The sequence below is a fragment of the Lampris incognitus genome, chromosome 3 (assembly GCF_029633865.1).
Source record: "Lampris incognitus isolate fLamInc1 chromosome 3, fLamInc1.hap2, whole genome shotgun sequence".
Lineage (NCBI taxonomy): Eukaryota > Metazoa > Chordata > Actinopteri > Lampriformes > Lampridae > Lampris > Lampris incognitus.
The window spans coordinates 60700724-60712987 of record NC_079213.1 but is presented as its reverse complement, the minus strand read 5'-3'; the positions used below and the strand labels follow the sequence as shown (position 1 = coordinate 60712987).

General features: G+C 48.7%; 1 protein-coding gene across 1 annotated transcript in view; it reads left to right on the top strand.

Annotated features, from left to right (window-relative positions):
• The first annotated feature begins 2154 nt into the window (after positions 1-2154).
• si:ch211-221n20.8 (fibrillin-2) overlaps positions 2155-12264 on the top strand; it is a 53184-nt gene continuing 43074 nt past the window's right edge. Inside the window, exons 1-5 of the mRNA XM_056276754.1 lie at positions 2155-2285; positions 7851-7917; positions 8144-8308; positions 8447-8572; positions 10666-10806. Coding sequence (XP_056132729.1) covers positions 2157-2285; positions 7851-7917; positions 8144-8308; positions 8447-8572; positions 10666-10806 — 628 coding nt within the window. The 5' untranslated portion in view covers positions 2155-2156. The remainder of the gene's footprint in view (positions 2286-7850; positions 7918-8143; positions 8309-8446; positions 8573-10665; positions 10807-12264) is intronic.

The window sequence follows — 12264 nt, the reverse complement described above, 5'->3', positions numbered from 1 at the left end:
CAATGGGCTAAAAATCACAACAGAGCAAACAAAAAAACAAAAACAAATGGACTTTCTGGACATCTCAATGGACCTTAGGAACGGCACATATATGAAGCCCAACAACACGCTGCAGTATGCCCACAGAGAAAGCAACCACCCACTCCATCTTGAAGAACATCCCAGAAAGACTCTCAGAATGATCATCTAGTGAGTCCATTTTCAGTGAAGCTGCACCCCCACACCAAGATGCTTTACAAAACCAACAAACGTAGCAGAAAACGAAACACCACCTGGTACAACCCCCCCTACAGTGATACCGTGGTACACCCCCCCTACAGTGACACCGTGGCCACAAACACCGGTAAGCAGTTTTTTAAACTATTGAATAAGTGCTTTACCCTGGACCACCAACTGAGGAAGATATTCAATAGCAACACCATCAAAACTAGTTACAGCTGCATGCCTAACACTCAACACACAATATCGCCCCACAACACAAGAATCATCAACAAATAATGACATTTTTATTTGGTTTTTGAACCATGGCAACCACATTGTTGTTTGAAAAAAACCTTGTTGCTCTAAAATGTTGGGTGTGATGTGATGACAGATGTATGAGGGACAGCGATATTTAACTATAAAAATGTGCAAATTGCACATATATAAACCATATGAATTTGAAATATGTCTTTTTAAATTATGATGAGAAAATGCAAAGTAAATCTTTAATGAATTTAACCATTTTATTACTTTATTATAGAGGGAAGTTAAAAAGTCTGGGTCGGGGACAAGCCCAAAACAGTGAGATTCTGCCACATTTGAATTTTCAACATACTGAAAATTAAAATGTCAATGAGACACAGTTTTGTTTTTTTTTGTCATAGCTTACACAATCTAACAAATACAATGAATTGTTTAAAAAAAAAATTTTTTTTCCTTCTTCAAAATCTAGCCTGGGGACAGAAAAACTCCCTTAACTGAAGTGATAAATGATGTTAAATAGCAACGTCTTGGTGCATGCCCAATAACCCAGGTAAGAACGTCACAGGAATGTGGACCAGTTCATCTGGACTCAGCGTTTATTGACAGACACGTTCCATCATCTGCAGTCTCACCTGACTGTAGGTGTCCCCCACAACGGCATTGACTCTGCTGTTTCCCATCAAATAGTCCCCCCTCCCCCCATACGAGAAAGGACGGCTTTTCTTCCATCCACCTGTGAGCTGGTCGTGTATTACTCTATTCGCATTTATTTTTTTCTTCTATTAATCAGCAAATGCGTTTCCGTGCGCTGTCGAGTAAAAACTTCATCCATCTCATCCGAGTGTAAAACCTCCCCTGCACAGATAAGGGGGGGTTTAAGTAGAAATTTGCCATTTTCATCAAGTCCCCCCCCCCCCGAAACAGAATTCGCATAACACTTTGATGAAACGACCCCCGTTTCCGACTGGAGGGCAGGGGGCCTTGCGGGGGGAGACGGGGAGCGGGATCGGGGCTCTAGTTCCTCATGGGAAGTAGGCTCCGCCGGACAGGATGTGGATGTATACACGCTGGTCTGTGCCGGATCGCTGATTCCTCCGCAGCACCACATCTGGAGACGGGGAAGAAGAATCGCTTTTTTTTTTGGCAACCCGAAATTTCGTTCTGGGTGACCCAAAAGCAGACATTTGGTGGCAGTCCGGTTAAGAAGGGTAAGTACAGAGCATGATTTAAGTTTTAAATGATCGCAGCCTGGTTTCTGAATCTTTAAAAGAACGCCGACATATGCGCATAAAGTCCCCCGGTGCAGGAAAATCAACCCCTCGGCGAAAACTAAGCAGGGTCAGATGCGACTGTGGTCGCGGATTAGTGTAACTTTTCACACGTGTTTTGCTGTCTAAAGTAGGGAACTCGTCTCGGCTACTGTGCGGGTGTTTTGTTGGCGCGCAGACAGTCCAGGGGTTCAGATGGTTAACTTAATGACAGGTTGTCCTCATCACTTCACCCCACACTGCTGTCTGACTTGTCCAGGCACGATCCTGTCAGAATCTTCTACTGCTAGCGTGAGGGGGGCTCTATTCAACTTAGATGACTTACAGTATTTTAACTGTTTGAATTATTGACACACAAACTTTTGCTCTGCTCCGTTTTTCTTTGCTGATAAAATGGTGTGTACCTCCTAGCAAACTCAGATGATGCCAGGCCTACAGGCTCTCCTGCCAGCTCTGTTGGCGGCTTTGTCTATGGCAGAGCCTCTGAGCAGCCCCCAGGACGGGGAAAACGAGGTCCTGAAACACAGTGAAGCCCAGCTCACCAAGACCCAGGTGAGCAATAGGTGACATGGCCAGGAGCGTTTCCAGGATTTGAGGACATTCGTGGGGCTTAGCCGGGACGTCTGTGTGTGTGTGTGTGTGTGGGGGAGGTCCGGGGATCCTTCCCCGGAATTTTATTTTATTTTTTATAAACGAGCTCTATTTTGATCCTTTTTCATGCACTCTGGCACCTTATTTACATTTTAAGTACATGTCTTCATCATTGGAAAATCTAAATGTGTACCTTAAAAACTGTTGTTTGCTCTCCACATTACTTGTGAATTGTGATGTTAAAAATATTAGAAGTTGTTAGTAATTAGTATGAATGAGACGTTACCGTTTAAGAAATTTGATGTATTTACGAGAAAAGCCTGCTAAAGGACAATAGCGGTATGCTGTGGGGTCAGACGAGTACGGACCGCTAGCTAAACGGCACCTACAATCACGATGAAGAAGATTTGTCTTCATCATGATTGTAAGTGCCCAATCCAATTCATATCATAAATCAATGGGCAATTTCAACCACTATTGAAAAGTTACCACATAGGCTAAATTCTTACCTTTCTTCTCTTTTGGAAAAATCCAGAAAGATTGAGTTGTTTTTTTGTTCCCGTACGCTCCGCCATTTCTCCTCTACTCGTCTCTTCCCGCTTAAACTTGTGTCACGCGACTCAGCGCTGACCGTCAGACCCTCCCGCACATGCGCGGGTTTAGAGCCCCGCCTTTATGTTGACGGGCTGTTAAGTTACGAAGACTATCAGACGTTCACACGCGTTACGTTTAGTTGTTGGGCTTCACACAGGCTCACATTTAAACTCATATTCGGGGCTAAATGCTCAAAACGTTCGGCGCCAGTAATGAGAGACGACATCAATGAATCACACAACGCAGATGGAAACGTGCGGCAGCAGCCATTTAGTTAAACCGGAAGAAGAACAGAGACTGCCACGCAGACAGACCGGAAGGGAGGCTTGGTAACTATAACAACCACAACCAATACTGGCGTCACCCCTTTTTTTTTTAAAGAAAGACCCCCCCCCCCCTACACACAGCGCAATAACGCCACAGAACACCAGGCAACATCACAGCTCAGGCTATATAACTAGGTCTGTAAGGTAAGGCAAAACGTTATCACCAGTACACACAAACAACTGGCCTAAAGTTCAAAGTCGGCAAGCGCCGGCGACGCTCCGAGCGTCGAGGTGCAGCATCAGGCGCAAAAGCAGGCACACATTCGCCAGGGGAGCTCCCTCCAGGCTCGACCTCGACAGGAGGCACAGTCTCATCCCCCAGCCTCATATCGTTATCACAAGGCAGCCAGGAGGTCTGGTTTTTGCGCAACTTCGCGCTGAAGTAGCCTGCGACCTTCACAGTGTCCTTGCAGGTGACATACAGCGTAGCTCCTAGGCCCGGCTCTCTGACGGCGCCGTCAGTTACAATCCACAGCTGGTCCGCAGGCCGTGGACGCGGGATGGCACGTGTAGAAGATAGTGCCCTCTGAGCAGAGGCGAAGGCACACAGCAGCTCGTCTGACCACAGGATTGCCTCCTTCGACTCCCGCCCAGCGACTGCGTCGTCCAACGGGGCCAGCACGGCAGCACAGTTCTTCAGTACACGAGCCAGCACCTTGTATGCGCCAATGAATGAACGCAATCCCGTCACAGTCTTTGGAGGGAGGCACGCAGCCAGGGCAGAGTCGCGGTGAGGGCTGGCCTGGATTGTACCCTGACGCCACACCCAGCCCAGGATGGAGGTCTGTACAGGAGCTACAGTGGTCTTAGTGGCGGACAGGTTCAGACCACACTTCTGTAGGGCAGAGAGAACCTGCCCCCAGACAGCTAGCAAGTCCTCGAGAGTGTCTGCACCACAATACAGGTTGTCTGCCACCTTGGCCACATGGCCTTGTTCAAGAAGGTCCCCGAAGACTCTGCACGTCAACTCCGCGAGCGCCGTCTCAGACCCCGGCATGCCCATAGCACTCCGCACATACACACGGACACCCTTGAAGGGTGTGATGACCCCACAGTACTTCCACGAGTCCCTGGACAGAGGAATCTGATAAAAGGCTTTGGTAAGGTCTGTGGCAATAATATATTTCCATTGAGCTATAAGACACAGGGTGGAGTCAACATCAGGCATCAGGGAGGGTTGGGGTTTACTGTACCGGCCAACATCCGCGAATGCAGTGACAAGGCGAAAGCCACCTCCAGGCTTCTTGATAAGGAATGAAGGATTGACATATTCCACAGTGATGTCAACATCCTCGGGCTTTCTGAAGACGCCCATGCTCTCCAGCACGTCGAACTGAGCCTGGAGTTCTTGCAGCTGACCCCTGGAGTACTGTGGGACCCTCCCCTTACGTTGTGGAGGTAGGACAGGTCCCGTGTTCACCCTGGCCTGGAACGGACCCACAGCGCCGTTATATCATTCAAAGTGGGGCTCAAACACTACATCAAACTCTCTATGCAGGGCGCGGAACTCATCTCTGATATCAGCAGGCATGATGTTATCCGGATCCAGAGCGACAAGGTCAGAGGACAAGGCTGACATGGTCATTGGGGCCGGTTTGGGGGGATCAGCTGGCACGGCGGCGTCACTGAGTGACGGGACATATGTGGCATGGACACGGCATAGGTGGTAGCTTTTCTGGACCAGCTGCGGCCTGCCAGTGAGATTTGGGACACGGATCTTCCCGGACACACCCTGTAGCAAAGTTGGGGCAGGCCACTGCTGTGTGTCAGACTGGTCACATGAGACATCGACGTGTGGTTCAACAGCCAGCTCACTGTCCACGTTGCACAGCTCAGGAGGCAGCTCGAGCTCGATGTACTCCCCTGGCCACACAGTAGATTGATCCGGAGCGCGGAGCACATGCGCGCGCCGTACAGCATGGCTGTCCATTGGTGTTTGGAGGGTGCCGTAGCGGTATATATCCTCGCCCAAGCAGATGTAGTGTTTGGCTGGTCTGACGGAGACGTCGTTCTTTTCCATAAAGGGAATTCCAGCCAGGATGTCAGAGTAGAGATTCTCAACGACGAGGCCCTCAAAATAGAGGTCATGGCCATCTCTCTGGAAGTGTGTCCGTGTCTCTCCCAATACTTTCAAAAGGTACGAGCCAGCCGCTTGGAATGCGGACTGCGTACTTCCTGTCATGGTGACGCCCAGCCTGGTCGTGCATGAGGCCCTCATCATGTTGCCTGTTGCCCCACTATCAACGGTGAGACGCACAGGGCAGTGTTAATGGAAGGCATCGAGGTAAGAGGACTGTTTGACACGTTTCACACTACTAGATGGTGCTGGCTCCCCACTAACGCACTCCTCTACCTCATCATCAGTCTCGACCTGCTCTCACAAAACCTGACGCGACTTTGCCATGTACATTTTATCTTGGGGGGGCAGAAAGGAACATTTGCTGAGGAAGTGATTAGCAGGCCTGCCAGCACATTTACAAAGGGGACATGACCTCCTTGTCCGGACAGGGATGGATTGCTTTGACTTGGGGAGTTCAGACACAGCCCCGGTGCACTGAAAGCCGTAATGTAGACGAATAGCTTGCCATATGCCGTCAATAGATGTGGAGTGCCTGACTATGCTGTGACAAGAGATTACAGGACAATAATTGGCTATCTGTCCCAACATTAGCTCTAACATGGTTACCTTCTGTTCTTTATTGCGACGTCGGGGCGCTGGAATATCTTCACCGTCATCTGTGAATCCCCGGACAGGGGACGTTTTAGACTTCTTCTCCCACTCCACGCCATCGAGCAGGCTGGGGGCAAACCCGGCGTCGAGCGACAGTATATAAAGCAGGTTCTGACGCCAGTTCTCAAAAGAGTTCGCCGTCTCGGTCTTTGTTAAACACCACTGCTTCGGTGCTCCGTGTGTCGCCATGCTGCCCACTTAGCTAGCACAACTGTGTCTGAGCTAGCCCAGCTGCGTCTGATAGTATACGTAACTACCCTGTGATTCCCCTGGAAGGGCTACCGCGATTAGTTCGGTAAATATCAGTCCTCGGGACGTTAAGTCTGGTAAGCGCTGCCACCACGCCAGTAATGAGAGACGACATCAATGAATCACACAACGCAGATGGAAACGTGCGGCAGCAGCCATTTAGTTAAACCAGAAGAAGAACAGAGACTGCCACGCAGGCAGACCGGAAGGGAGGCTTGGTAACTATAGCAACCACAACCAATACTGGCGCGGAGCTTAAGCCCCGGCAAAATGACCTGGCGACGCCGATGGCAGCCACTCACACCGTTGTGCCAAGGCATTCTGTGGTCTGTAATATGTTTGTCTGTAATATGCTGAACTGTTTGCCATTACTGCCGTAAGACCCTGGAACTAATGGTACCGGCCTAATGTTTCCCAACCCAGTCCTCAGCTACTCCCCGTCCTGCACACTTTCACTGTAACTCTGCATAGGTGGGCGTCAGCACTCATGTCAGATTTGGCACACCTGACATAATTAAGGGCTATAATATGATCGGTTTAGTACAGCTGGTACAGTATAACAGTATAGTATAATATGATGGGTTTAGTACAGCCAGTACAGTATAACAGTATAGTATAATATGATGGGTTTAGTACAGCCAGTACAGTATAACAGTATAGTATAATATTGTAACGTGCATGGATAAGAAGACACGCTGGCCGCTGGCTGGCGGGTCTGACCCTTTAGTCTAGCGGTTAGCGATGTCTCCTGCGATACGGGTTCGCTTCTCGGCCGCGGCAGTTCCTGTGGTTGCGTTGTCCCCCGAATTCGCTACAATATGATCGGTTTAGTACAGTATAACAGTATACTATAATATGGCCGGTACAGTATAACAATATAGTATAATATGATCGGTTTAGTACAGCCAGTACAGTATAATAGTATAATATGATCGGTTTAGTACAGTATAACAGCATAGTATAATATGATCGGTTTAGTACAGCCGGTACACTATAACAGTATAGTATAATATGATCGGCTTAGTACAGCCGGTACAGTATAACAGTATAGTATAATATGATCGGTTTAGTACAGCCGGTACACTATAACAGTATAGTATAATACGATTGGTTTAGTGTGTTAGCTTACTCAGTTGGTGCCGCAGCAGTTTAAGATATACCGAAAGTGATAAGCAACAGATGAGATGAATGAATCACCTGAAGTTCATGTGACTTGTTCCATGTCCATCCATCCAGCTGTTATCCAAACCCCTTATCCTGCTCTCAGGGTGGCGGGGATGCTGGAGCCTATCCCAGCAGTCACTGGGTGGCAGGGCAGGACACACCCTGGACAGGCCGCCAGGCCATCACAGGGCCATATTTTAAGATATCAGGTCAAACAGGGGAGCTTGGGCCAAAAGATAGACTGACCTTTTCTAGCCTGGCCAGGCAAATTGTAAATGGGCTCAGTAAAGGCTACCCAGGGCGTCCGGGTAGCGTACCAGTTTATTCCGTTGCTTACCATCACAGGGATCGCCCGTTCGAATCCCCTTGTTACCTCCGGCTTGGTCAGGCGTCCCTACAGACACAACTGGTATGCTCCACGTATAAAACAAATTCAAGCTGTTGCTTTCTTGCTGGTTTCAGAACCAGGTGGTCGAGAATGCAATTGGAAATCTCAGTGAAGTAATGCCAACCCACAAACCTACAGCAGGTGAGTGTGTGTGACTGTTTTCGCTGGATTTCTCCTTCAAGTTTATTTACAACCAAGTAAGTTTGCACGTGCTCAGGATGTGTGTTGGTGACAGCATCCTGCTGGTGCCATCGAGTACGCAAACGGGGAAGGATGGGTATCAATCTGTGAAAAAGAACAAATTAACAATGACAAATCTGCCCATGGCCGTCCCATCAGGCTGTTCATGTTTGTTCTTTGAGATCAGCAGCCCCCACCGTGACTGCTGCCAGTCTCGCTCCCTTTTGCCCTGGAAGCCTGCTGATGCTGGGGGGCAGCGCTGGCTGTGGCTGCCCTCCTGGCATGGTGGAGGATGGGGACAGCTGCAGCTGTGCTGAGGGCCTCACAGCGCAGGGGCCAGCAGAGTGTCGGGGTGAGGCTCTATCTAACAGTGGCATTCTGCAGATTTACTGTTGAAAATAAAGCAGACAGGCTGATAATTCCTCAAGTCCCTTCTCAGTACAGAAGTCTTGATCTCTAATAAACATACCGCTATTTTTCAATCCAACAGACGTGGATGAGTGTGACAGAGAGGGGCCACAACGTTGTGGTCTCCATGCCAACTGCACCAATACCCCCGGCTCATTCTTGTGTAACTGTCATCATGGTTACCTGATGGGTCCAGAAGGATGTTATGGTAAACAAGCTTCTGTGTGTGTGTGTGTGTGTGTGTGTGTGTGTGTGTGTGTGTGTGTGTGTGTGTGTGTGTGTGTGTGCGAGAGAGAGAGATGGAGTGCCTGAGTGTGGGTACACACATACTAGGTTCCGACGTTTTTATCAGAAAATCTTCACGTGATATATCCTTACCTGCATAACATTAACTAGTCGTATAATTATTATTATGCTGAGTTGCACATCATCATGCATGTACGCTAGACTTGCCACGGTGTCATATTTATGTATCATTGTTGATGCTGTAGGGCGGCACGGTGGCACAGTGGTTAGCATGGTCACCTCACAACAAGAAGGTCCTGGGTTCGAGCCCCAGGGTAGTCCAACCTTGGGGTCGTCCTCTGTGTGGAGTTTGCATGTTCTCCCCGTGTCTGTGTGGCTTTCCGCCGGGTGCTCCGGTTTCCTCCCACAGTCCAAACACATGTAGGTCAGGTGAATCGGCCATACTACATTGTCCCTAGGTGTGAGTGTGTGTGTGTGTGTGTGTGTGTGTGTGTGTGTGTGTGTGTGTGTGTGTGTGTGTGTGGGCCCTGTGATGGACTGGCGGCCTGTCCAGGGTGTCTCCCCACCTGCTGCCCAATGACTGCTGGGATAGGCTCCAGCATCCCCATGACCCTGAGTAAGGATAAGCACTTTGGATAATGGATGGATGTTGCTACTGTTGATAACTGGTATTGCCACCGTTCGCTACTAGAGGGGGTTACTGGCCTTAGTCAGTATGTATTGCTGTCTTCATGCTGTGTAAGACTACACTCCTTACAGGATAGTTTCAGTTTTTTTTTTGATGCGCACCACATTAAGACGTCGCTGAGCATCATTTAGCATCATACGGACAACCTCACTGGTCTGTTCAGTATTGAGAACTTAGCACCTTGCTGAATCTTCTAGCTGGGCTTCCTCACAGTCTGATGGAACAATCGTTTAAACCTTCAAAAAACATGATGCATCTCTTTCGAAAACAAGAAGCTCACAGTACAGCCATACATATCTTCATTTATTTTGTTTTGTTTTATTTAAGAATGTTTTGACCAGCTACAAAATCCAATTTGATTTGGAACTAGTTTTTACAATCGACAATATATTCCAGCCATCTCTCAATGTCCACACTTGAGAGAGCAGGAAGTTCTGCAGCCTGGCAGTCCCTCAGCAACACCTTTAGCAGGATACTTTCAGAGCAAACATAGGCCTACCTGTAGTAGCATCCATCCATCCATCCATCCATCCATCCATCCATCCATCCATCCATCCATCATCCAAACCACTTATCCTGCTCAGGGTTGCGGGATGCTGGAGAGCCTATTCCCAGCAGTATTTGGACGGCAGTTGGGGAGACACCCTGGACAAGGCCGCCAGGCCATCGTAGGGCCGACACACACACACACACACACACACACACACACACACACACACACACACACACACACACACACAGTATGGGAGGAAACCGGACGAGGAAACCCACGCAGACACGGGGAGAACATGCAAACTCCACACAGAAGACGACCCGGGACAACCCCAAGGTTGGACTATCCCGGGGTTCGAACCCAGGACCTTCCCGCCGCAAGGTGACCACGCTAACCACTGCGCCACTGTGTTGCCCCACATACCATAAATAAAATGTATAGTCATTTCAATGACCAAGTACAGCGACTAAGTTTTCAGTTGATGGTTGTGTTTAATACACAGGGCACAGGTACGTATGTCCAACAAAGTTTGTCCGACAATGAGAAGCTGAGACACCCAAATTGACGGATGAAGTGGAGGAGTACTGCTCCACAAACCTTCAATTCGAGGAGTCACCAGTAGTGTACTGATCATACCTGTAGTATACAGTAGTCATACCTGTAGTAGCAAAGAAAAGATACTGCAGCAGTGCTAAATCAAGTCATTCTAACTTCATACAAAGCATAATTTGTTTCTGTTCTTACAGTGGACTATATTAAGACATGTCTGACTGTATGTGAGTTAGTACCAACTGTATTGCCCTAATACCACATGCTACCTGTTAAATCACCCACTTAAACAAGACCATTGTATGTCCTCTGTTTTTTTTTATAGACATAGACGAGTGTGCGCTGGCTGCAGTAACAGGTCTGCAGGCCTGTCAGGGTAATGCTGAATGCAAGAACACCCCTGGCTCCTTCACCTGTTCCTGCCCTGTGGGATATGTCACTGCTCTGAACGGACAAGGCTGTGTGGGTAAGACTAATCTGAATAAGAATCACAATACTGGGTTTGACACATTTGGCAGACAACTTGATCTCTCAGACTGTGCAGACAAGATGCGAGGACAGACTTTACAGGATCACGTGACAATATGACTTTCAAAGCCCAACACCTTTTCCAGTGTAGTAGCTCTGATATAGTTGGTCGTGACCCTTTGCATTGTTCACCTGTGGTGTGTGCATGGCTTTGGGGTGAGGGATGGCTTTGGAACCGGATACAGATTTCATATTGATTTTGTAAAATGCTCTAATCTAGTCAGAAAAGTTGAACAAAAATGCCCAGAACTTAAAAAAATTCCAAAACACTAAATAAAGAGTTCACTTTCACTGGAAAACAGATTGTGTGGATGAAGACATTATTCAATGAAGACCGTTCAGATTGGAAATTTTGAATATTCATTAATTCATTCATCTTCAGCCGCTTCTCCGGGGTCAGGTTGTGGTGGCAGCAAGCTAAGTAGGGCACTCCAGACATCCCTCCCCAGCAACGCCCTCCAGCTCCTCCTGGGGGATCCCAATGGGTTCCAAGGCTAGATTGGACATGTAGTCCCTCCAGCGAGTTCTGGGTCTACCCCGGGGTCTCCTCCCAGTTGGCCGTGCCCGATAAACCTCCAAAGGAAGGCTCCCAGGGGGCATCCTAATCAGATGCCCGAACCACCTCAACTGGCTCCTTTCGACACAAAGGAGCAGCGGCTCTACTCCGAGCTCCCTCCAGATGTCTGAGCTCCTCACCCTATCTCTAAGGCTGAGCCCAGACACCCTACGGAGGAAACTCATTTCTGCCGCTTGTATCCGAGATCTCATCCTTTCGGTCACTACCCAAAGCTTATGACCATAGGTGAGGGTTGGAAGGAAGATCAACTGGTAAATTGAGAGATTTGCCTCTGGCTCAGCTCCCTCTTCACCACAATGGTCCAGTACAACGTCCACATTACTGCTGATGCTGCACCAATCCACCTGTCAGTCTCCCGCTCCATCCTACCCTCACTCATGAACAAGACCCCGAGATACTTGAACTCCTTCACTTGAGGCAACAACTCATCCCCAGCCTGGAGGGAGCGATCCACCATTTTCCAGTAGAGAACCATGGTCTCAGACTTGGAGGTGCTGACTGTCATCCCAGCCATTTCACACTCAGCTGCAAACCGCCCCAGTGCGTGCTGGAGGTCACATTCTGATGAAGCCAACAAAACCACATCATCTGCAAAGAGCAGAGATGCAATTCTGAGGTTCCCAAAACGGACACACTCCTCACCTTGGCTGCACCTTGAGATCCTGTCCATCAATATCACAAACAGAAGTCCGACACCCACCAAAAATGTGTTTGATTTTGTGCCTAGAATGCGGACACAGCTCTCACTTTGGTTATACAAGGACCGGATGGCTTGTAGCAACTGCCCCGGTACCCCATACTCCCGCAGTACCCCCCATA